This window comes from Coregonus lavaretus (assembly GCF_964263955.1).
Source record: "Coregonus lavaretus genome assembly, chromosome: 18".
Lineage (NCBI taxonomy): Eukaryota > Metazoa > Chordata > Actinopteri > Salmoniformes > Salmonidae > Coregonus > Coregonus lavaretus.
In genome coordinates this window covers 21,359,346-21,385,577 of record NC_140005.1, presented here as the reverse complement: position 1 = coordinate 21,385,577, position 26,232 = coordinate 21,359,346, and the positions used below count along the sequence as shown (strand labels likewise).

Genomic DNA, 26,232 nt, shown 5'->3' with positions numbered 1-26,232 from the left:
TGGCCGCCAAGCTCCTGAAGTCCAGTGCGAAGTCCTGTGCACTCCTCTTCCCCTGTCAGAGGTGGAACAAGCGTTCCCCCGCCGCTCTCCCTTCAGGTGGATGATCGAAGACCGCCCGGAAGCGGCGGGTGAAATCCTCATAGTGAACCAACGCTGCGTCTATTCCTCCCCATTCGGCGTTGGCCCACTCAAGCGCTCTCCCCGACAGACAGGAGCTGAGGGCGGACACGCTCTCGTATCCCGAGGGAGCCGGGTGGATGGTCGCCAGGTAGAGCTCCACCTGGAGCAGGAACCCCTGGCACCCGGCAGCCGTCCCATCATATGCCCTCGGGAGCAAGAGCCGAATCCCACTGGGTCCAGGTGACGGAGGTCTGCAACACGCAATCCATGGCTGTGCCAAGATTCTGGAGCATCGTTGCGTGCTGCTGGACGCGCTCCTCCACTGGTACCGGAGGACTGGCTGCACCTGCTGACTCCATATGTGGTGCGTGTTTCTGTCAAGTGTCAATGTGCAGTGGTAGGACGGAGTCAGGCACAGGACACAGAACTGAGTAAACGACGTACTTTACTCGAAAAATAAACAACTCTAATTTCCACGCAGGGAAAACACACCAGCTCACATAAGTCTTACACACAAAACAAAGAACAAACACGCACAAAACCATGTGGGAACCAGAGGGTTAACTAGGGAAATAATATAATGTAATGGGAACCAGGTGTGTACAATCGAGACAAAACAAATGGAAAAACAAACGTAGATCAGTGGCAGCTATAGTATTTTAATGTGTGACTTTCACTTTTACTTTAGTCATTTCCTATTAAGGTATCTTTACTTTTACTCAAGTATGACAATGTATTACTTTTTCCACCACTGCCAGGGGCACACTCCATCACTCAGACATAATTTACAAATGAAGCATGTGTGTTTAGTGAGTCCGCCAGATCAGAGGCAGTAGGGATGACCAGCGATGTTCTCTTGATAAGTGCATGAATTTGATTTTCCTGTCCTGCTAAGCATTCAAAATGTAACGAGTACTATTGGGTGTCAGGGAAAATGTATGGAGTAAAAAGTACATCATTTTCTTTAGGAATGTAGTGAGTTAAAAGTACAAGTTGTCAAAAATATACACTGAACAAAAATATAATGCAACATGTAAAGTCTTGGTCCAATGTTTCATGATCTGAAATAAAAGATCCCAGACATTTTCCATACGCACAAAAAGCTTATTTCTCTCAGATTTTGTGTATAAATTTGTTCACATCCTTGTTAGTGAGCCTTTCTCCTTTGCCAAGATAATCCATCTACCTGACAGGTTTGGCATATCAACAAACTGATTAAACAGCATGTTCATTACACAGGTGCACCTTGAGCTATAAAAGGCCACTCTAAAATGTGCAGTTTTGTCACACAACACAATGCCACAGATGTCTCAAGTTTTGAGAGAGTGCGCAATTGGCATGCTGACTCCAGGAATATCTACCAGAGCTGTTGCCAGATAATTGAATGCTCATTTCTTTACCATAAGCCGCCTGCAACGTTGTTTCAGAGAATTTGGCAGTACGTCCAACTGGCCTCACAACTGCAGACCATGTGTATGGCGTCATGTGGGTTAGCGGTTTGCTGATGTCAACGTTGTGAACAGAATGCCCCATCGTGGCGATGGGGTTATTGTATGGGCAGACATAAGCTACAGACAACGTAAACAATTGCATTTTATCTATGGCAATTTGTATGCACAGAGATACCATAATGAGATCCTGAGGCCCATTTTCGTGCCATTCATCCGCCGCTATCACCTCATGTTTCAGCATGATAATGTACGGCCCCATGTTGCAAGGATCTGGAAATCCTGGAAGCTGAAAATGTCCCAGTTCTTCCATGGCCTGCATACTCACCAAACATGTCACCCATTGAGCATGTTTGGGATGCTCTGGATCGACGTGTACGACAGAGTGTTCCAGTTCCCGCTAATATCCAGCAACTTTGCACAGCCATTGAAGAGGAGTGGGACAACATTCCACAGGCCACAATCAACAGCCTGATCAACTCTATGCGACGGAGATGTGCACGCTGCATGAGGCAAATGGTGGTCACACCAGATACTGACTGGTTTTATGATTCACGCCCCTACCTTTTTAAAAAGGTATCTGTGACCAACAGATGCATATCTGTATTCCCAGTCTTGTGAAATCCATAAATGAGGGCCTAATGAATTTATTTCAATTGACTAATTTTCTTATATGAACTGTAACTCAGTAAAATCTTTGAATTTGTTGCATGTTGCGTTCATATTTTGTTCAGTATGCTGTAAATAGTAAAGTATAGATACCCCCCAAAACTACTTAAGTAGTACTTTAAAGTATTTTTACTTAAGTACTTTACACCATTGGTAGTGAAGAGGGCACGACAACGCTTCTTCCCCCTCAGGAGGCTGAAAATGTTCGGCATGGGCCCTCAGATCCTCAAAAAGTTCTACAGCTGCACCATTGAGAGCATCTTGACTGGCTGCATCACCACTTGGTATGGCAACTGCTTGTCATCTGACCGCAAGGCGCTACAGAGGGTAGTGCGTATGGCCCAGCACATCACTGAGGCCGAGCTCCTTGCCATCCAGGACCTCTATACCAGGCGGTGCCAGAGGAAGGCCCTAAAAATTGTCAAAGAGTCCAGCCACCCAAGTCATAGACTGTTCTCTCTGCTACCACACGGCAAGCGGTACCGATGCACCAAGTCTGGAACCAACAGCACCCTGAACAGCTTCTTCCCCCAAGCCATACGACTGCTAAATAGTTAAATAGTTAACCATATAGCTACCCAGACTATCTGCATTGACCCTTTTTGCTCTAACTTTTTTGACTCATCACAGACGCTGCTGATACTGTTTATTATCTTTCCTGTTGCCTAATCACTTTATTCGTAGTTATATGTCCATATCTACCTTAATTACCTCGTACCCCTGCACGTCAACTCGGTAGTTATCGTTACTCATTGTGTATTTATTATTACTTTTATTATTACGTGTTATTACTTTTCTATTATTTCTCTATTTTCTTTCTCTCTGCATTGTTCGGAAGGGCCCGTAAGTAAGCATTTCCTTGTTAGTCTACACCTGTTTGTGGCGAAGCATGTGACACAAACATTTGGTTTGATTTGATTTGATGCTTCAGAAGTTTGTGAGCAATAATTTTTCCCTCTCCTTCAGAACTGTTTATTAGCGTTGAAAGAATGTTGGTTCGTTTCTACAAAAACAATGAACCAACCCACCTTTCTGTTTTCACTTTATCAGAAACTCTTTGAATCCTCCAGGGACATTTTCAGAAACATTTTGAGTAGTGAATACACACCATGACTAATTTATAACAAATGTTCCCACTTTAATCTTTAGTTCTGTAATGTTATTTTTGTATAATGTTCTATGGGCTTTTATGTCTTGTTCAAATATAAATCAAAACCGAGGTACTAATGTTCCACTCTTCCAGATAACTATGTGTTGAGTTGAAAGTGTCTGTTTAACATGGCATACCATGTAGTCCTTTAACAGCTGAGTTACCCTGAGTAAGGTTGAGTTATGTTCATGGGTTGGACTGACTCCATTCTCATTTGATGTGAGGTGTTTTCCTTTATGTTTACCCCTGAGAGGTGTCTGGCCCAGGGAGATGGTCCTCCCTCTGGTCCCAATGCCCCAGGGCTGTACTGTATGTGTTGCAAACAAAGTCTGCCTTAGTATGTTTGTCTCCTAGATACACATTGCAAACGGAAATGTATTCTAGAACGTTTACTCTTTTTAACATTCCAGTGTTTCAAACCTCTATCTGTATTATTGGTCAATATCAGACACTGCCCTGCAAAGGGTACAGTCAGTCATTCACTAAAGATCCCATTGTACACTGGTTTCCACCAGGCTAGGTTCCCAACCTTTCCCCACCAGACTATCATGGCCATAATCATCTAGTTGGTCATATTTCCACAATCCTGAAGTCTTCACTGTGTTGGCAATCAATTATTTGTATGTTGTCAATTATTTGTATGTTGTTTTGGGCAGAGGCTTTGAAAACCTTTGTGTTTTTTTGTGCCATGGTAATAGAAGGCTGTAGGCTCCCTCTTGATAGGACAACAATATGAAAACCAGCACAGGTTAACAGAGTTCAAAGATTGGGGCTGGCAACGAAAAAAGGTATATTTATCGTTTCCGAGAACGAGAGATTTATCGACACAGATACACACACACGCTAACGTTCACACATACACATTACAGCTCCTTTTGATGTTTGATTGAGTATGTATGGAAATGGCATACATACATCAAAACATTTTTATAGCATGGAGCTGTAGTCGCCGATGCAGTAAAGATTGTGTAATGTTTTTTCACAGAAAGCGTCCAGGTCCTTAACACAGCTTATATATGTAGTTCCCTAGCCCTTCGTTATCTGACTGCTTGGTAAACCAGTGGTTTGGAAAAGTGTGTCAGAGTTTTAAAGGCTTAATTTATTGTCCCTCTCAGCATGCACGTCTCATAACTTTCTAGTTAGCCACTACTGGTTTCATGTTTACACAGGTAGTGGAGGAAGAGAAACTTCACACATCCTCTTTCTCTCTCTCTCTCTCTCTCTCTCTCTCTCTCTCTCTCTCTCTCTCTCTCTCTCTCTCTCTCTCTCTCTCGCTCTCTCTATCTCTCTCTCTCTCTCTCTCTCTCTCTCTCTCTCTCTCTCTCTCTCTCTCTCTCTCTCTCTCTCTCTCTCTCTCTCTCTCTCTCGCTCTCTCGCTCTCTCTCACTCTTTCTTTCTCTCTCTCTCTCTCTCTCGCTCTGTGGACCACTCTCTCTCAGAGCGCCGGCCAGCCTGGTGCCACCTCTACACAGAACCGCACCAGAGAGGACCTCAGGCGCCAGCTCGACCCCCCGCTGGGACTAACGCCATTGGTCATGGCTCTCCCCCCTCCTCCCCAATCCCAGCCATGGCCACCCCTTTCCTTCATTAGGTTTATCTCAGACAATCAGCCTGCTTACGTAAAAAAAAAAAAAGGGGTGGTAGCAGCTTAAGCTCACCCTCTCCCAAAATACCCCCAAACCTGCCTTTGAACAATTTTGGGGAGACTTCCCCCTCTTAAATCTTCAAGTGGGAAAGGTCCCCCCATCATTGTAAAAAGGATGAATCTGGAAAAATGCAATAAATCTGAGATCACAGGCACTAGATAAATTATTGCACCTCGCCCTAGCCGGCCAAACACATCTGCCTTGCATTTAGACACTTTTACATGGCAGGAGTCCACAGGAGCCTCCAGTTCCCGAGCCTCATACACTCACTCCTCAACCCTGCGCTGTGCTGCCTGTGCCCCTGCTCCACGCCTCTGCTCCTATCCCCTCCTCAACACAGTCCACTGAGACCTCTTCTACTACAACCCCACCCCAGACATCACCAACTCACACTCCTCATCAACACACTGTATAGCTGTCATCAAGGCAAAGGGTGGTTATTTGAAGAATCTCAAATATAAAATATATTTTGATTTGTTTAACACTTTTTTGGTTACTACATGATTCCATATGTGTTATTTCATAGTTTTGATGTCTTTCTACAATGTAGAAAATAGTAAAAATAAAGAAAAATCCTTGAATGAGTAGGTGTTCTAAAACTTTTAACTGGTAGTGCATAGCTATACAGTGCATTAGAGCGGCAGGTAGCTTAGTGGTTAAGAGCATTGTGCCAGTAACCGAAAGGTCGCTGGTTCTAATCCCCGAGCCGACTAGGTGAAAAATCTGTCGATATGCCCTTGAGCAAGGCACTTAACCCTAATTGCTCCTGTAAGTCGCTCTGGATAAGAGCGTCTGCTAAATGACTAAAATGTCTAAAATTCGGAAAGTATTCAGACCCCTTTACTTTTTCCACATTTTGTTACGTTACAGCCTTATTCTAAAATGGATTAAATAGTTTTTTCCCTCATCAATCTACACACAATACCCCATAATGACAAAGCAAAAACAGGTTTGTAGAAATGTTTGCTAATGTATAAAAAAAAAAAAAACGGAAATATCACATTTACGTAAGTATTCAGATCCTTTACTCAGTACTTTGTTGAAGCACCTTTGGCAGCGATTACAGCATCGAGTCTTGATGCTACAAGCTTGGCACACCTGTATTTGGGGAGTTTCTCCCATTCTTCTCTGCAGATCCTCTCAAGCTCTGTCAGGTTGGATGGGGAGCGTCGCTGCACAGCTATTTTCAGGTCTCACCAGAGATGTTCGATCGGGTTCAAGTCCGGGCTCTGGCTGGGCCACTCAAGGACATTCAGAGACTTGTCCCAAAGCCACTCCTGCTTCGGGACTGTCCCTGCCGCTGAAAAACATCCCCACAGGATGATGCTGCCACCACCATGCTTCACTGTAGGGATGGTGCAAGGTTTCCTCGAGACGTGACACTTGGCATTCAGGCCAAAGAGTTCAATCTTGATTTCATCAGACCAGAGAATCTTGGTTCTCATGGTCTGAGAGTCCTTTAGGTGCCTTTTGGCAAACTCCAAGCGGGCTGTCATGTGCCTTTTACTGAGGAGGGGCTTCAGCCTGGCCACTCTGCCATAAAGGCCTGATTGGTGTAGTGCTGCAGAGATGGTTGTCCTTCTGGAAGGTTCTCCCATCTCCACAGAGGAACTCTGGAGCTCTGTCAGAGTCACCATCGGGTTCATGGTCACCTCCCTGACCAAGGCCTTTCTCCCCTGATTGCTCAGTTTGGACGGGCAGCCAGCTCTAGGAAGAGTCTTGATGGTTCCAAACTTCTTCCATTTAAGAATGATGGACGCCACTGTGTTCTTGGGGACCTTCAATGCTGGAGAAATGTTTTGGTACCCTTCCCCAGATCTGTGCCTTGACACAATCCTGTCTCGGAGCTCTACGGACAATTCCTTCGACCTCATGGCTTGGTTTTTGCTCTGACATGCACTGTCAACTGTGGGACCTTATATAGATAGGTGTGTGCCTTTCCAAATCATGTCTAACCAATTGAATTTACAACAGATGGACTCCAATCAAGTTGTAGAAACATCTCAAGGATGATCACTGGAAACAGGATGCACCTGAGCTCAATTTCGAGTCTCATAGCAAAGGGTCTGAATTCTTATGTAAATAAGATATTTCTGTTTTAAATGTTTTATACATTTGCAAAAATCTCTAAAAAAAACTGTTTTAGCTTTGTCATTATGAGGTACTGTGTGTAGATTGATGAAGAAAAATAATAATTTAATACATTTTAGAATAAGGCAAAATGTTGAAAAAGGGAAGAGGTCTGAATACTTTCTGAATGCACTGTGTATATATATATATATACTGCATGCATTTTATGTATGGGTGGTCCTGGGAATCGAACCCACTTTCTATCCTGCCGTTGCAAACGCCATGCTCTACCAACTGATACACAAACATGTCACCTCTTACAATCCACCACAGTGAAATCCACAGACACCTCCATCACATGCTCATCACTCCCCCTGGGAAAGGATATGTCTGTGCCCACAGTGCCCCCACCTGGGCTCCACACAGTATGACCCTGTACCAGCGGGACTGTATGGAGTCTCATTGTTTTACCTCAGCTTACCTCCAATTGGAAATATCTATTCCCACTATTGTATGTACTGTGACCTCAATGCCTCTACGAATACTGCCTCACACATAGGTTTGTTTACTCCATGTGTATTCATCTAATCCATGTTGTTGTTTGTCTTTTTCAGCTCAAAAGGACCACACTGCTGAGGATGACCGGCTCAATGCAGCACAGAAAAGGTATGAATCATCTCTATCCATTCTAATATGATAACACAACACGATTAACCTAGAGGTCTTAGACCAAACAACATGTAATCTGTTTAACAGAAGAGCTCTGTATTTGCTGACCTGGCTGTTTGCATACCTCTGGAATACTCTAATGTTGGCTTTTATAAGACCTTTCGACATTCAGAAGGGAACCCAGCCAAGTATAATGGATGGTGGATGTCATAAGGGCATGACGGTTATTTAGCATGTTTCACTTACATAACATGGCTCACATCAGATAAAAGTAATGCTGGTCATTTGTAAAGCTGTCTGTAGTAATTTGTCTTATCACGATCCTTATCTGAGGCTAAAGTCCTGGGACCTTGCGGTATCCAGGCTCTTCAGTCATGTAGCAGATCCTCAGGTCATAACCTGGCTCACTGTAGACTAGCCCCGAGACAGGGAGGGCTGCCTATGGAGACACAAACACACACACACACACTACGCTTACATGTTCACACACACCCACCAAACTCACATACACATATTACCTTCCTATTCACACACTGCTCCAGCACCGATACATGTTTGCATACACACACTGTGCTCACTCCACTCCAGTGATTATCAGGCCTTATCTTTCGTGTGTGGTACTGCAAACTTCAAGAGTCACTGTAAGAAGCGGCCCATCTGATTTATGGAGATATGGTCAACTGGCAGAAATGTAACAAGTGTCCGAGCGAAACCATATCTGGAAAATGTCATATTGGAAAAACACACTAGAAAGAACAAACAAAATATTATTTTTCCTTGTTTAGATAGAGACCAGAATTGTTTGCTTTAAATCATAGCTCTCCCAATTCCAAAATAAATCATGAAAAGCACATAAAGGGAAAAGTTTCCAAACGTCCCTGTTTCATGTTTCCATTTCAAGCCAAGAGAAGCACTCAGCTTGGGCATGCATGGGTCTCTCCATCTCTCTCTGTGTCTCCCTCACTCTTCTCACTTGCTCTCTCCCCTCTCTCTCTGTCTCTCTCTTTCCACTCTATCCCTGTCCCTCTCTCTCTCCCTTTCGCTCTCCTGGTGGTATTGTGATATCTCTGTCCGTGGCTGTGTGACTGACACCAGTGTAATGAAGATGTTGAACTTGGGGATATTGATCAAAAGGGTCCCGCGGCTGACAGCCCCCAGCCTTTAATGAAGTTTGCCTTTAACTTCACCTAAACGGGGCCGGGGGCTGCCTGGCGCTGGGGGGCGGGGGTGGCTCTCAGGTTCCCAGGGACGCACCTCGTAAAAGTGACACGCTGGTGATGAATATGGGCGGTGGGCCGTGGTGTGTGTGTGCTGTGGTGTGTGTGTGCTATATTGTGTGTGTGTGCTGTGTGTTCTGTGGGCCCTGGGTGGGCCCCGACCCTCACATCTGTCCTGGAAGAGGCATTCACACTGTCCAACACAGCCACGCATTAGGGCCCCGTGTTAATAAGACTCATAGACATCACATTACCACTGCTAGCTACTGAAACACTGGGCCAACCCCTCAACGAGTGGGATTGTGGTTGTTTGTTATGGTCCATGTGGCCTCAAGCCAACCACCATAATAGGACTGATTTGGGTTGTAGTAAATTTGCACAAATTTGGATACTTGGTTGGTAAAATTACTTTATGGGAAGCTGATATCATACACAGTTTATGACATCAGTTTTGGGGGTTTGTTTTAGTTTTCCTGGGTATCCTATGCAGTGAGTAATGAGGTCCTCTCCAGAACACGCAATCCTAATTTGTTCCTTTTATGTTTCAGTTTCCCTGAGGTTTCCTGATACGTCCACAGTTAATGGACCATTAAGTTTCCCCTCCCTCATCAATGCTCAACTGCACCGTGTGTGCTGCTTACATACGTATGTGGTTACAGGGTGATTTGCTGGAGGGATATTAGAACTGTCCCAACTTCCGTTATCCACTATCCATAGTATATTGAAGATGTCTCATCTCCGTTAAAGAAACAACAGCTGATCACAAAAGTGTGTTTACTGTTCTAATCTGGTTTTGTATGGAATGTCTTAGCGGTCCAAATATCCTCCTGATATACCCGGCTGCCCAGGCTTTTTTAACTGGCCTGTTTTACAGCCATAAGTGAGGAATGCTGAACATAGGTACAGTAATAAACCATCTCACGGCAGTTGCGTCATAGCCCTCCAGAAGTGCGTGGTATGTGTTTGTAGGACTCGGAGTGGGCGTGTGTGTGTGTGTGTGTGTGTGTGTGTGTGTGTGTGTGTGTGTGTGTGTGTGTGTGTGTGTGTGTGTGTGTGTGTGTGTGTGTGTGTGTGTGTGTGTGTGTGTGTGTGTGTGTGTGTGTGTGAGAAAGAGTAAGAGTAAGAAAAGGCAAGGGAAAGAGCTCACCACACTACAGATTGTGTGTGATTTGTGTGAGCTCTGACACCTGACCCAGGGTCAGGGAAGGAGCCAATACAAAAGCGGCCTAGTTAATCACGCTGGACCGTGCTGGTCAGGTCTACAAAGGCTTCCAGAATTGATGCCCGGCTGTCCTCTCTCTGTTCTGTTCCTCCTGGGTTCCGCTGGTCTGGTCTGGTCTGGTCTGGTCTGGTCTGGTCTGGTTGTGGAACGAGGCAAGGCGAGGATGAACTACTGCACTATCGGAGGAGGAGCACATGACAGATATCTGAGGAATGGGAATCGGCTAGTCTGTGGGAGTAGCCGTCTGCCGCGCACATTGCCCCGTCCCCCAACACTCCCCGCCCAACATGTCTTACATTAGCGTCGCAACAGCCACCTACCATCTGGAGGTCAAAACCTCTGTGTCAATCTGGGAGCATCTCCTGAATCATGACTCCTCTATATCAAGTGTGTGACAGACAGGCCTAGCAAATGCCTTTAATGTTTGGGTTAGAGAAAACCCTGGAGCAGCAGGCTGCTTTTCAAGCCCTGTGAGCACTGCTGAAAGACTTGTGAAGAATTTAGATTTGGTTACAATTGAATTAGTCTGAGGATCTGCCATGCACAGGGCTGTGGATTCTCTTCTCATGAATCTTGAATCTCTTCAAGTAGTAGTCCCTTCTATTCATGGATTTGAAGACCTAATCCACAACATGTTTGAGTCAAACATGTCTCAGAGAGCAGGACGGATGAACGTTACAAACGTGTGTGTGTGTGTGTGTGTGTGTGTGTGTGTGTGTTTGTGTGTGTGTGTGTGTGTGTGCGTGCATGTTCGATCTCAGCCAGCACCATGCTGTGTTTTGATGTAACATTTACACATTCCTGTGATCATCTTGCATATTGTCTGCCAATAACCATTGTTCCTGGATCGAAACAACGTGTGTGTGTGTGTGTGTGTGTGTGTGTGTGTGTGTGTGTGTGTGTGTGTGTGTGTGTGTGTGTGTGTGTGTGTGTGTGTGTGTGTGTGTGTGTGTGTGTGTGTGTGTGTGTGTGTGTGTCTGCCAGCTCTTGGCTGGATCCCCTGGCACTGTTCCCCTTCAGGCTGTAGTAGAGGTCAATGTGATAATGGATCCCCTGGCACTGTTCCCCTTCAGGCTGTAGTAGAGGTCAATGTGATAATGGATCCCCTGGCACTGTTCCCCTTCAGGCTGTAGTAGAGGTCAATGTGATAATGGATCCCCTGGCACTGTTCCCCTTCAGGCTGTAGTAGAGGTCAATGTGATAATGGATCCCCTGGGACTGTTCCCCTTCAGGCTGTAGTAGAGGTCAATGTGATAATGGATCCCCTGGCACTGTTCCCCTTCAGGCTGTAGAAGAGGTCAATGTGATAATGGATCCCCTGGCACTGTTCCCCTTCAGGCTGTAGTAGAGGTCAATGTGATAATGGATCCCCTGGCACTGTTCCCCTTCAGGCTGTAGTAGAGGTCAATGTGATAATGGATCCCCTGGCACTGTTCCCCTTCAGGCTGTAGTAGAGGTCAATGTGATAATGGAGCCTCCGCTACCGGCTCTCCCCTGTGACCCAGCAGGATGTCCTCTCACTGCCCATCTCTCAATTCACTCTTTCCTTCTTCCCTCTGTTTCTCCCACACAGCTTCCTGGACATGGTGGGCTACTTTGGGCTCAAGCCAAAGTCTGGGGAGAAGGAGGTGGCCCCCGGTTACGTCTTCATGCTCTGGTATGAGTTCTGCAGCGACTTCAAGAACACGTGGAAGCGGGAGAGTAAGAACATCTCCAAGGAGAGGTGAGTGGAAGAAGCCAGGCCTGCATCAGAGCTCATATTAAATCACACAGCTTGTGATGAAGGGGACAGTTCTACAGCTCTTTTCCAACTGTATCTATTTCTAGAACCCTGAGTGTTCTTTTTTTGATGGCATAAAAGGGGGATTTTTTGTGACTGGGTCAAAGTTCAGCCTTCACACTTTAAATATGTTGAACAGCACCTTTAGTCGCTCTTTTCTTACCCCTCTTTATTAACACGTACCAGATTGTTGGTGTCCCTCACATTTATGTGTGGTACAAAACACCCCAAACGGGGCATTATACATTCTGTAGACAGTGTGGAGTGGAGCTGCTTTTACCAGTTATTATTAAAGCTCAGGGGCATCAAAGAGAAGGTAGGCAGACCGGGACCAGGGCCTGGTACAGAGTCAAAGCCTGGGGCTGGATTTACGGTGTTTCAGCTGACCTGAGGCGTGGTGTCGGAGGGGAGTCCAACTGCGGCACAGCAGCTCTCCTGGAGTCCTCCTGGCTTTACTGGCATGGGACAGAGGCCCGTTAAAGACTGTGTGTTCTGGGAGGATTGTTAAATATTGTCATGATCTGACCAGTCCACAGGGCTTCAGGCTTACAGCACATGGAGACATGCAGCACTGGCCTACCCTGTGCTGAGTGTCTGGTGTCAGGGCTGCTTCGAAGGGACAGTAACGGTCCAAACGAGCGTTAGAGTATTTTGGCATCCTTGTACTATGCTCTTATTGAATATGGGAGAGACAATGGTAACTGTAATGTTGATACTGATGAGGTTCTACAGAACCCTGGGCTGTTGTTGGGTGTGTTTGCTCCATACGCACCATACATACAGTACAGCAGGGCAGCTATCTTTGAACTGGTGAGTTATGGACAGAGTTAATGCGCTCCTAACCATTCCATGGATCCATGTGCTCTCTCTTAATTGTTTACTAGGCAATCATGTCCCGTATTACCCACAGCTGATTGTGCTTATGTACAATTAACTTTATTTTAAATACTGTTTGCACACCCATAAAACTCAAGTGTTTTTAAGACTAGCTCATTATCTCATTGGCCCACTGTCATTCTCCCTGCTTTAAGCGGTGGGCTTCACTACCTGCGAACTCCAGAAGGCTCAGCAGAACAGAGTGGGGCTGTGAGGGAGGATGAGGACTCTGTGCCATCCTTACGTGCAGTGTTCGCGGTAAAATATAACACGTTGCGGCGGTGCTTGGCTGTGCCATATGCAATAGTGCCCAGTGGGGGATACATACTGTGGTGTGTACATGCTGCTATTACAGTACAAACAGCTTCTGGAGGGACTGAGGCCCCTGTTAGCTAACTAACTCATGTGCGCCAATGTTACTAACAGACATCAAGAGGTTTTCTGTCTTAGACATGACAGAGTTGTGCCACATGGTCAGATATGTGACACAATGTACAAATATGAGAGAGCTGTTAGGGTTTATGTACTAATATCAAAGGTTATTTTAACCTGGATAGATAGAGACATGTTTGTGGTGTCCTGGTATGATTGTTTCCCCTTTCTTCCAGGCTGAAGGAAGCGCAGGAGAACATGAAAAAGATCACTGCTGAGAACAGGGTGGAAACCAAGAAGGTCAATGCCAACAGTCTGGTAAGAACTGGACTCCCTTCAACCCCCCTCAAATATTTTGATCAGTAACATGGTTGCTATTACCTTGGCTACTAACACAGTTGATCATGGTGGGTCATAGCATATAACACAATGCTATAAATCTCAGCTATCCCTTTTTCTCCTCTGTCAATAGAAAGAGAGACTGCGTCAGAAGGAAGCCAGCGTGTCCTCCAGCTGAAGAGGATGATCAATGAAGAACAGAGTAGAGAGAGAGGAAGTGGAGAGAGATGGCCGATGGGAAAGTCTGCTGGCTTCACCACTTCTAGCCTTCACCACCTGCCTCTTACCCAACATCATACCTCATATAGCCCTCCGTGCTCCCACGCTGTGGACCTCTCTATTACGGCACCATTCTACCGTCCCTACTGACTGGACCATCTCCACTACTCTCCATGGGGCACCCCTCTTTCACCTCAACCTCGTCCCCAGATGAGAGGTACCTTGTGTGGCTTCTATCACTGTGTATCCCTAGGACCACCATCCAGACCAACACTTACACCGTGGGAAAGAGGAACCTGTTTGCCTGACACCCTGCTGTAGATTTGCCGGCTGCTAAGTCTATGCAGGCTGCTAAGTCTACAAAGAGGGTCGTTGGCTGACTAAACAGCTTACGTGATGAGAATCACAGGGGCCAAAGGTCAACCTCATTCATCCAGACTGGTGTGACCTCTGAATGGCCAGCCTGTAGAGCCTGCTCTGAGGGGTGCTGGGGATCAGGATAATGAGCACTCCAGCTGACATATCTACACTGATGACCCCTGACCTCTAGGCTTCCTAGGCCTGCTGGAGCTGAGGACCTGCATTCATTCCTCAGTCTGGGTTTCTTTCATGACAGCATCACACATCCTGATGACATAATAAAATGCATTGAAGCTAGGTTATGCAAATACAGTAAATACAATAAAAATTAAGATGAGGCCTCATTGTTGTTGGGCTATGTTAACAGATATGGCTACCAGGTGATGTTCACTCAGAGGAGTTGTTATTCTAACAATGATTTAGAATATGAAAGCAAAATACAATACTTTAAAGTAAAGAATAGCTATTAATTTGCTGTGGCCCATTTTTTAAGTGTGTATTGTAAATGATTGCATATGGTGTTTGTTTTCAAATGAGCAGGGACTGAAACGTTTGACCTGATGTTGTATTATGAAGAGAATCAGTAGCCTTTATTGGACTGAGAGTCCTGTTGAAGGCATAGCGATATGGGTCCTGGTCAGAAGGTGGAAACTGGATGTTGTAACGATGTTAACTTTCTCACTGCACCAGACTGACCCCTCCTGGGTGATAGCCAGAGAATGCCAGACCTTGGCAGCAATTCCTTGCTCTCTTCCCCTGAGTCATACATCACGCTCTGAGATGAACAAACAACCCTGCTATAAGCTATGCTGAGGAAAGCAACAGGTATTCTGAGTATGGCTGCCCTGACACATTTTTGAAGTGTATATGATAGAATGGTTAGTTGTTCATGACATATGTATGTCACAATTCTAAGCACTTTCCTGCTTGCATCAGCTGTATTTAGTAGCTATATTATATTTATTTAACAACAAATTTGTATTTTAATTCTGGAAGATTTAAACGTTGTCTTGGAAAACTATACATGATAGGGAAAACTATAAATGATATGAAATATTTATTTTATGGCAAAACATTAATTGTTTTCTCTTTGAGGCTGTATTTCGTATATTATTTGATTCCTGCCTTTAGCTTTAGGGGGTACATGAATGGCTCAGTAGTCAGGCGAAAGATGTGTTTAGTTTCATATGGATATGACCTATATTATGTGGAGCCTTATTCATTTACCCCAAATGGTCTTGTTTCATACCTGACCTAAACTGATAGGGAGAGTATAATTTGGCTAAATATATTGACTTTTTATTTATTTAAATCAAGAAAATTTTTACTTTGTTTAAAAATAGAAACGATTACTCATATCAAGCCATGTGTATACTTTACCCCTGTCAGAACCCATTGAGTGTCCAAATAACATCGTTGTTTCATAATCATTGAATGTGCCATTCTTTTGTATGAAGATATTTCATAATCTTACAAGTGCACATTTTCTGTTTACTTTAACGTTTTTCAAAACCAAATTAGTAGGCTAGAAGTTGAATTTGATGAAGGCCTATTTATAATTGGTTCATTTAGTTACAGGCCGCTATATGTTTCCACATGTTTTAGGTGTTTTATCGTTAAATTAATTTGCGCGAGGTCAAAGTAATAGATTGTAAACATCACAACAATTCAGTCACCAAAGTCTTAACTGGAGTCTATAGATGAGGAAGCCTTGCAACTATGGAAACGGACGTTTAACCTTCCTTTTCAATTGTTTCTCTCCTTTCAGCACACCCTAATAGGCCTAACATTCAGGCTCAGTAATGATGCAGGAGCCAAATAAAGTTGAAAATATGTGCATTACAATGACTCAAGTAGCCAAATTGTTTCATTAATACATATTATTAATTTTTGCGCAATATTTATTAAATTGCACCTATTCCTCTCAAAATGCACCTTTTCATTATGAATGAATAATTGAAACATGTTAGAAAGCATGATAATAATAGGAGAAAGTAGACATAAGTTAATTGGATATAAATGGATAGAAACAAGCAATTTCCCTAAAATCATGACTTGTGTATTAGTCTACAATTGGCCGCAAACTTGATCATGTCCACACTACAGTAAGTACAGTGAAGGCACGGTAAGACTAAATCGAAGAAAAGCGAGGCAACTGACATGTTCTTAGCCTAAAACCTTGCATTTCCATGTGGATGTATTTTTTAAGCATGGGGCAGCAAATTGCAATTTGCCAAATGCTCACGAGGCTTAAACAATTGGACGATAAAGATTTGATAAAGAAAACTGCTCGATATTACATTTTTGGGGAAGGGCTATTGATTGATTGATGTATCTATTTTTAGAGAACCGTGTAGAGAGCCATCTACACTGTCTGAACAAAAAACAGTAATGCAGCAATGGTTTTACAAATGCGTCATATCCCGGGTTAGCATCAGATTGTCCCCAGAAAGACATGGGCCTGTGGCTTTGACAGATTTACGAGCTGAGGTAGAGCCTATTGTAGACTGATAACATCGTTTCAATGGAGTTCTTGAAAAGGTTGTTATGCCTGACATGTAATTGCGTTTCTTGTGGTCTTTCCTCATAAATTATCTTCGTTTTACGACGAAATGTAGGCTATCCAAGAGTCTAAGGAACGTATAAAAGTCCCAGCAAGAGGTTGGCTCCAAGCAAGAAGAAAATAACCCCATCGCTGGAGAAAATGCTTTGATTTTGTGTTTCGGGTTAACCTGATGCATAAAATGTTCTGCATGAAATCAGAGTCTTTGCAGTTTGGGTGTGGGTTAATTTACTATCTGCTGTGCGCCCTGCAACTTTCAGACAAAGAACGTGAGCAAAAAACAAGAACGTTCAGTGAACACTGCATCAATGTCAATAACTGTTTATTTTGTTTTGTGGATCACTTGCAACCGGTTTGATAGAATTATCAAACCGGTTGCATATACAATTGGTGTATGAATAACATTTTAAAACTGAAAAAAACGCTTCCATCTATAGCATTATAAACAATTATGTACACTGAGTGTATAAAACATTAAGAACACCTTCCTAATATTGAGTTGCACCCCCCCTCCAATTCTTCCCACAGTTGTGTCAAGTTGGCTGGATGTGCTTTGGGTGGTGGACCATTCTTGATACACACGGGAAACTGTTGAGCGTGAAAAACCCAGCAGCTTTGCAGTTCTTGACACAAACCGGTGCACCTGGCACCTACTACCACACCCCGTTCAAAGGCACCTAAATTGTTTGTCTTATCCATTCACCCTCTGAATGGCACACATACACAATTGTCTCAAGGCTTAAAAATCATTCTTTAACCTGTCTCCTCCCCTTCATCTACACTGATTGAAGTGGATTTAACAATTGACATCAATAAGGGATCATAGCTTTCACCTGATTCACCTGGTCAGTCTATGTCATGGAAAGAGCAGGTGTTCATAATCGAACATTTTTATTTCAATGTCAAACTAATACAAACATTGTGTTTGTTTCGATTTATAGCATCGAACATAGGTATAGGCCTAGCATACTTTACAAAAGCTCTATTTTCTCCACTAGGCTATACTGAACATTGGAGTCACATAAATCAGTGGAGCATTCTTGCCACATTAAATAGTCGTCACTTATCTTCAAATTCCACATAGTGGAAACTATCTAGTCTTCAACCATTATTTAAATGCATTGTCCATCATATTCCCCTCCATTGAAATTTGTTGTGATTGCCTAATGCTGTTGCTGTCCAAAAGAGTGTAAACATCCTCTGTGAAAATGTTCTGCAGTCCTATTTGCGGAGGTTGGAAAAGCCGTGCGCTTGGTTACAAGTCACTCGGCAGCTTGTTGTGTTCATTCCATGTTATTATGCCATGTAACGTTGCTTGCCACAGGCTGCTATTGCAATTTGATTAATAAAAAATGTGACACATAAAAGTATATGGTACAGCAGGCTTTGTTTACAAAATAGTATGTCCAATAGGCCTATCTACAGAAGCCTATAATGTAGGATGCACATGTTTGTAATATATTACGTTCCTTGCAGATTGAACATTTTCCCATATTTGGAAGAGGGAAATATGCTCCCAGTCAGTCATAAGGTTTTTTTCCTTCATGTGAGCAATCCAATTGCTGTTTGATGAGGAGACTAATTGGCTGCATCCCAGGGCTAGTCCAATTCTATGGAGATGCAGCGGCACTGCTTTACGCGCTGGATGCGCTTCTTCTTGGTGGGCGGCTGCTGGTCCGGACAGTTCAAAGTGTAGGTCATGGTTGTAAATCGTTTCGGCTTGCAGAATGAACAAGACTGGAAGGCTCCCTCTTCCCTGCGGACATGTCTGGGGATGTAAAAAGAATTACACTGTCCGTAGCAGAACCTGTTAATGATGGTGCGGCTGATGCAGCCCTCCTCGTGGATGGTCTGTTTGAGTGGCTGGGTCTTGCACCAGTCGCGTTTCAGATAGCGGCGCTCCGTGACATGCAACGCTTCTTGGCTGGACTCCAGCACCTCCTCAGCTGGTGCAGCAGAGCTCTTTCCCCGCCCTCGGGAACCAGAGCCCGCCTGCGGTGTCTGTGGTTGCTGCTCCGATTCGTTTGGGTTGTTTTTGTCAGGATGAGGGATGGCGCCTTGGGAGCCCCTGTTCCTTTTGGAATCCACTGGAGATGACAGCAGCCCCAGGATGAAAACCATGCCACAGAGGATACGCACCGATCTGGCCATGCTTGAAGAGGAAAGATACGTGAAGGTTGAATCATCATCCATAGCCTATCATTTTACACTTCTTGTAAACGACAACCCAGATCTACGCTGCGTAATTAACGCATGGGCTTTCTCGCTTGTTTTTTTGTCCTCACGAAACATTACACACAACTTACGATTTAAGAGGAATAGAAACATTAAACATGGCCTTTAATGACCATATCGATTTTCTTGTTTTTATATTTACAATATATTCCACATTACCCAACTCAATCGTCAATGCAGAAAGAAGATAAAAGCTATCAGAATGTATATTTTATGGATATTGCGGTATAGGGCGAAAGCCATTGAGTAAAACAATCTTTATGCATGAGAGTAATCATTTAATTTCAAATGTATATTTACTATAGTCTACAATAATCATTGAGACATGTATTCTAACTACAGAATATGTATACATTCAAGCGGAGATTACGCGTAAAGACCACCTGCGACATGATAAGGAACCGAATTTAATAGCATGCCCATGTTTAACGCACATACTTTCTCAGATGTTAAGCGTTGAACTTCACTTAACTCACCTGTCAAAAGCTCCAAGTAGCCACAAATGAAATTATCTGTAGTGGGTGTTCTTTATCAAATCTCTTGAGGCAAGAGGCAGCTAATGGTGGAGACTGTAGTACTGCAGAAGGGGCGCTCGTTGGTGGGAGTCTGGAGTCGTTAACGATTCCATAGAAAGCGGCTGGAGTTTCAATACAAATTGCAGCAGCGCCGGACTGTCTCCTTTTTAAATGTCTGCCAGCTGAGATGTGCACAACAGCTCCCTCCACATTATTGGCTAAGCACGATGCAAGGGAAATCAAAACTATCCGCCCCCTCAACACTTACCCGAATCCACTTTAAGAAAACAGACAACCAAGGAATACCAGGGGGGAGGGGGTGTAGGAGAACTTTGGCACGAATTTCATGGAAACCATGCAGACTTCAGTACTGAACTGGGCACAAATTTGGGAATGTTATGCATGTCATAAATAATAAGTAAGTCTAGCCTATTTTACTCAACTGCATGTTATCTCTAATATCTCTAATTTTCTCTAGGCTATGTTTACAGAGGGGGAGAGGGGGCAGTTATGGTTTATTTTACATTCTGCTTTTTACATGATAGAAATTACATGATAATGATAATTACATATTAGTCCAAGCTCATCACTAAGCACAGGGCCCTGTGTCTGAACACTGCCCTGTGCAACTGGGTCCTAGACTTCCTGACAGGCCGACCCCAGGTGGTGAAGGTAGACAACAACACCTCTGCCACGCTGATCCTCAATACAGGGGCCCCACAGGGGTGCATGCTCAGCCCCCTCCTGTACTCCCTGTTCACCCATAACTGCGTGGTCACGCACGTCTCCAACTCAATCATCAAGTTTTCTGATGACACAACAGTGGTAGGCCTGATTACTAACAACGACGAGACAGCCTACAGGGAGGAGGTGAAAGCCATGGCGGAGTGGTGCCAGGAAAATAAACTCCCTCAACGTCAACAAAATGAAGGAGCTGATCGTGAACTACAGGAGACAGCAGAGAGAGCACGCCCCCATCCACATCGACAGGGCTGCAGTCGAGAGGGTCAAAAGCTGCAAGTTCCTCGGCGTGCACATGGAGGACCTGAAATGGTACCTCCACACCAACAGAATGGTGCGCCTCTTCAACCTCAAGAGGCTAATGAAATTCGGCTTGGCCCCTAAGACCCTCACAAGCCTCTACAGATGCACCATCGAGAGCATTCTGTTGGGCTGTATCACCGCCTGGTATGGCAACTGCACTGTCCGCAACTTTAGGGCTCTCCAGCCCAACCAGCCTAACGTATCACTGGGGGCACACTGCCTGCCTTCCAGGACATCTACAGTACCCAGTGTCACAGGAAGGCCAAGAACAACAAAGGCCTCAGCCACCTGAGCCATGGCATGTTCACCCCGCTACCATCTAGAAGGCGAAGACAGTACAGGTGCATCAAAGCTGGGACCGAGAGATAAACAGCTTCTATCTCCAGGCCATCAGACTGTTAAACAGTCACCACTAGCCGGCCTCTGAACCTTAGTCATTGTTACTAGCCGGCTACCACCCGGTACTCTTACCCTGCACCTTAGAGACTGCTGCCCTATGTACATAGAGTCACTGAACACTGGTCACTTTAATAATGTTTACACACTGTTTTACCCACTTTATATGTACATACTGTATTCTAGTCATGGCTCATCCTATATAACTACTGCTCTACACACCATTTATATTCATTTATTCAAATCAAATCAAGCTTAATGTATACATACTGTCCATACTGTCTATACATACAATTATATACAGTTGAAGTCTGAAGTTTACATACACCTTAGCCAAATACATTTATATTCAGTTTTTCACAATTCCTGACATTTAATCCTAGTACAAATTCCCTGTTTTAGGTCAGTTAGGATCACCACTTTATGATAAAAATGTGAAATGTCAGAATAATAGTAGAGAGAATTATTTATTTCAGCTTTTATTTCTTTCATCACATTCCCAGTGGGTCAGAGGTTTACATACACTCAATAAGTATTCGGTAGCATTGCCTTTAAATTGTTTAACTTGGGTCAAACGTTTCGGGTAGCCTTCCACAAGCTTCCCACAATAAGTTGAGTGAATTTTGTCCCATTCCTCCTGACAGAGCTGGTTTAACTGAGCCAAGTTTGTAGGCCTCCTTGCTCGCACACACTTTTTCAGTTCTGCCCACACATTTTCTATAGGTTTGAAGTCAGGGTTTTGTGATGGCCGCCACTCCAATACCTTGACTTTGTTGTCCTTAAGCCATTTTGCCACAACTTTGGAAGTATGCTTGGGGTAGTTGTCCATTTGGAAGACCCATTTGCGACCAAGCTTTAACTTCCTGACTGATGTCTTGAGATGTTGCTTCAATATATCCACATAATATTCCGTCCTCATGATGCCATCTATTTTGTGAAGTGCAACAGTCCGTCCTGCAGCAAAGCACCCCAACAGCATGATGCTGCCACCCCGTGCTTCACGTTTGGATGGTGTTCTTCGGCTTGCAAGCAACCCCCTTTTTCCTCCAAACTTAACGATGGTCAATATGGCCAAACAGTTCTATTTTTGTTTCATCAGACCAGAGGACATTTCTCCAAAAAGTACGATCTTTGTCCCCATGTTCAGTTGCAAACCGTAGTCTGGCTTTTTTATGGCGGTTTTGGAGCAGTGGCTTCTTCCTTGCTGAGCGGCTTTTCAGGTTATGTCAACCTAACTGTATCCCAACCGTGAAGAACGGGGATGGCAGCACCATGCTGTGGGGGTGCTTTGCTGCAGGAGGGACTGGTGCACTTCACAAAATAGATGGCATCATGAGGACGGAAAATTATGTGGATATATTGAAGCAACATCTCAAGACATCAGTAAGGAAGTTAAAGCTTGGTCGCAAATGGGTCTTCCAAATGGACAATGACCCCAAGCATACTTCCAAAGTTGTGGCAAAATGGCTTAAGGACAACAAAGTCAAGGTATTGGTATGGCCATCACAAAGCCCTGACCTCAATCCTATAAAAAATGTGTGGGCAGAACCGAAAAAGCGTGTGCGAGCAAGGAGGCCTACAAACCTGACTCAGTTACACCAGCTCTGTCAGGAGGAATGGGCCAAAATTCACCCAACTTATTGTGGGAAGCTTGTGGAAAGCTACCTGAAACGTTTGACCAAAGTTAAACAATTTAAAGGCAATGCTATCAAATACTAATTGAGTGTATGCAAACTTCTGACCCACTGGGAATGTGATGAAAGAAATAAAAGCTTAAATAAATAATTCTCTCTACTATTATTCTGACATTTCACATTCTTAAAATAAAGTGGTGATCCTAACTGACCTAAAACAGAGAATTTTTAATAGGATTAAATGTCAGGAATTGTGAAAAACTGAGTTTAAATGTATTTGGCTAAGGTGTATGTAAACTTTTGACTTCAACTGTAGCCACCCTTTGCCTTGATGACAGCTTTGCACACTCTTGGCATTCTCTCAACCAGCTTCACCTGGAATGCTTTTCCAACAGTCTTGAAGGAGTTGCCACATATGCTGAGCACTTGTTGGCTGCTTTTACTTCACTCTGCCGTCCGACTCATCCCAAACCATCTCAATTGGGTTGAGGTCGGGGGATTGTGGAGGCCAGGTCATCTGATGCAGCACTCCATCACTCTGCTTCTTGGTAAAATAGCCCTTACACAGCCTGGAGGTGTGTTGGGTCATTGTCCTGTTGAAAAACAAATGATAGTCCCGCTAAGCCCAAACCAGATGGGATGGCGTATCGCTGCAGAATGCTGTGGTAGCCATGCTGGTTAAGTGTGCCTTGAATTCTAAATAAATCACAGACAGTGTCACCAGCAAAGCACCCTCACACCATAACACCTCCTCCTCCATGCATTACAGTGGGAACTACACATGCGGAGCTCATCCGTTCACCCACACCACGTCTCACAAAGACACGGAGGTTGGAACCAAAAATCTCCAATTTGGACTCCAGACCAAAGGACAAATTACCACAGGTCTAATGTCAATTGCTCGTGTTTATTGGCCCAAGCAGGTCTCTTCTTATTATTGGTGTCCTTTAGTAGTGGTTTCTTTGCAGCAATTCGACCATGAAGGCCTGATTCACACAGTCCCCTCTGAACAGTTGATGTTGAGATGTGTCTGTGACTTGAACTCTGTGAAGGATTTGTTTGGACTGCAAATTCTGAGGCTGATAACTCTAATGAATTTATCCTCTGCAGCAGAGGTAACTCTGGGTCTTCCATTCCTGTGGCGGTCCTCATGAGAGCCAGTTTCATCATAGTGCTTGATGGTTTTTGTGACTGCACTTGAAGAAACGTTCAAAGTTCTTGAAATGTTCCGTATTGACTGACATTCATGTCTTTAAATAATGATGGACTGTCGTTTCTCTTTGCCTATTTGAGCTGTACTTGCCATAATATGGACTTGGTCTTTTACCAGATAGGGCTATCTTCTCTATACCCCCCTACCTTGTCACAACACAACTGATTGGCTCAAACGCATTAAGAAGGAAAGAAATTCCACAAATTAACTTTTAAGAAGGCACACCTGTTAATTTAAATGCATTCCAGGTGGCTACCTCATGAAGCTGGTTGAGAGAATGCCAAGAGTGTGCAAAGCTGTCATCAAAGCAAAGGGTGGCTATTTGAAGAATCTCAAATACAAAATATATTTTAACAGTTTTTTGGTTACTACATGATTCCATATATTACTTCATAGTTTTGATGTCTTCACTATTATTCTACAATGTAGAAAATTGTAAAGAAAATAAAGAAAAACCCTGGAATAAGTAGGTGTGTCCAAACTTTATACTGGTACTGTGTATACAGTGCATTCGGAAAGTATTCGGACCCCTTTACTTTTTCCACATTTTGTTACGATACAGCCTTATTCTAAAATTGATTACATTTAAAAATAAAAATAAATCTACACACAGTACCCCATAATGACAAAGCAAAAACAGGTTTTTAGAAATGTTTGCAAATGTATTACAAATAAAAAAAACAGAAATTTACATAAGTATTCAGAACCTTTGCTATGAGACTCGAAATTGAGCTCAGGTGCATCCTGTTTCAATTTATCATTCTTGAGATGTTTCTACAACTTGATTGGAGTCCACCTGTGGTAAATTCAATTGATTGGACATTAATTGGAAAGGCACACACCTGTCTATATAAGGTCCCACAGTTGACAGTGCATGTCAGAGTAAAAACCAAGCCATGAGGTCAAAGGAATTGTCCGTAGAGCTCCAAGACAGAATTGTGTCGAGGCACAGATCTGGGGAAGGGTACCAAAAATAGCTGCAGCATTGAAGGTCCCCAAGTGGCCTCCATCATTCTTAAATTGGAAGAAGTTTGGAACCATCAAGACTCTTCCTAGAGCTGGCCGCCCGGCCAAACTGAGCAGTCAAGGGAGAAGGGCCTTGGTCAGGAAGGTGACCAAGAACCTGATGGTCACTCTGATAGAGCTCCAGAGTTCCTCTGTTGAGATGGGACATCCTCCACCAATCAGGCCTTTATAGTAGAGTGGCCAGATGGAAGGCACTCCTCAGTAAAAGGCACATGATAGCATGCTTGGAGTTTGCCAAAAGGCACCTAAAGGACTCTCAGACCATGAGAAACAAGATTCTCTGGTCTGATGAAACCAAGATTAAACTCTTTGGCCTAAATGCCAAGCGTCACGTCTCGAGGAAACCTTGCACCATCCCTACGGTGAAGCATGGTGGTGGCAGCATCATGCTGTGGGGATGTTTGTCAGCGGCAGGGACTGGGAGACTTGTCAGGATCGAGGGAAAGATGAGTGGAGCAAAGTACAGAGAGATCCTTGATGAAAACCTGCTCCAGAGCGCTCAAGACCTCAGACTGGGGCGAAGGTTCACATTCCAACATGACAATGACCCTAAGCACACAGCCAAGACACCGCAGGAGTAGCTTCAGGACAAGTCTCTGAATGTCCTTGAGTGGCCCAGCCAGAGCCCGGACTTGAACCCGATCAAACATCTCTGGAGAGACCTGAAAATAGCTGTGCAGCGACGCTCCCCATACAACCTGACAGAGCTTGAGAGGATCTGCAGAGAAGAATGGGAGAAAATCCCCAAATAGAGGTGTGCCAAGCTTGTAGCGTCATACCCAAGAAGACTCGAGGCTGTAATCGCTGCCAAAGGTGCTTCAACAAAGTACTGAGTAAAGAGTCTGAATACTTATGTAAATGTAATATTTCTGTTTTCTAAAAACCTGTTTTTGCTTTGTGATTATGGGGTATTGTGTGTAAATTGATGAGGGGAAAAAACAATTTAATCAATTTTAGAATAAGGCTGTAATGTAACAAAATGTGGGAAAAGTTTAGGGGTCTGAATACTTTCCGAATGCACTGTATATATATTTTCCGGACTCTGACATTGCTCATTCTGATATCTCTTAATTTCTTTCTTTATTACTTTTTGGAATATGTGTGTATTGTTTTGTATTTCTAGGTTTTACTGCAATGTTAGAGCTAGAAACACAAGCATTTCACTGCACCTGCAAATCTGTATATGAGACCAATAAACTTTGATTTGATTAATTACTTTTGGGGATGCCAATTGGAACAGTGCCAGGTGATAGGACTGTAGGCTATAAGAATGTGTTACCACAAATAGGCTAACAATGCATGTGGCCCAACTGGATTGCAAGCTACCATTTATTGATTCAATCTATAAGGACAGAGTTAGTTTTGGCAATATACAGTGGGGAGAACAAGTATTTGATACACTGCCGATTTTGCAGGTTTTCCTACTTACAAAGCATGTAGAGGTCTGTA

The 26,232-nt window shown here is 43.9% G+C and overlaps 2 protein-coding genes across 2 annotated transcripts in view; one reads left to right on the top strand and one right to left on the bottom strand.

Moving 5' to 3' along the window:
- The window catches only part of LOC311146062 (formin-like), an 81,695-nt gene extending 66,113 nt beyond the window's left edge, over nt 1-15,582 (top strand). Inside the window, exons 14-17 of the mRNA XM_084182525.1 lie at nt 7,718-7,769; nt 11,785-11,934; nt 13,476-13,557; nt 13,712-15,582. Of these exons, the coding sequence (XP_084038651.1) occupies nt 7,718-7,769; nt 11,785-11,934; nt 13,476-13,557; nt 13,712-13,756 (329 nt within the window). The 3' untranslated portion in view covers nt 13,757-15,582. The remainder of the gene's footprint in view (nt 1-7,717; nt 7,770-11,784; nt 11,935-13,475; nt 13,558-13,711) is intronic.
- A 1,444-nt stretch (nt 15,583-17,026) lies between these two features.
- LOC311146063 (gremlin-1-like) lies at nt 17,027-19,500 on the bottom strand. The gene is made up of 2 exons (XM_084182526.1): nt 19,432-19,500; nt 17,027-18,872 (listed from the first exon to the last, which is right to left on the bottom strand). The coding sequence occupies exon 2, from the start codon at nt 18,869-18,871 to the stop codon at nt 18,320-18,322; it is 552 nt and encodes a 183-aa protein (XP_084038652.1). The 5' UTR covers nt 18,872; nt 19,432-19,500; the 3' UTR covers nt 17,027-18,319.
- Between the last annotated feature and the right edge of the window lie 6,732 nt (nt 19,501-26,232).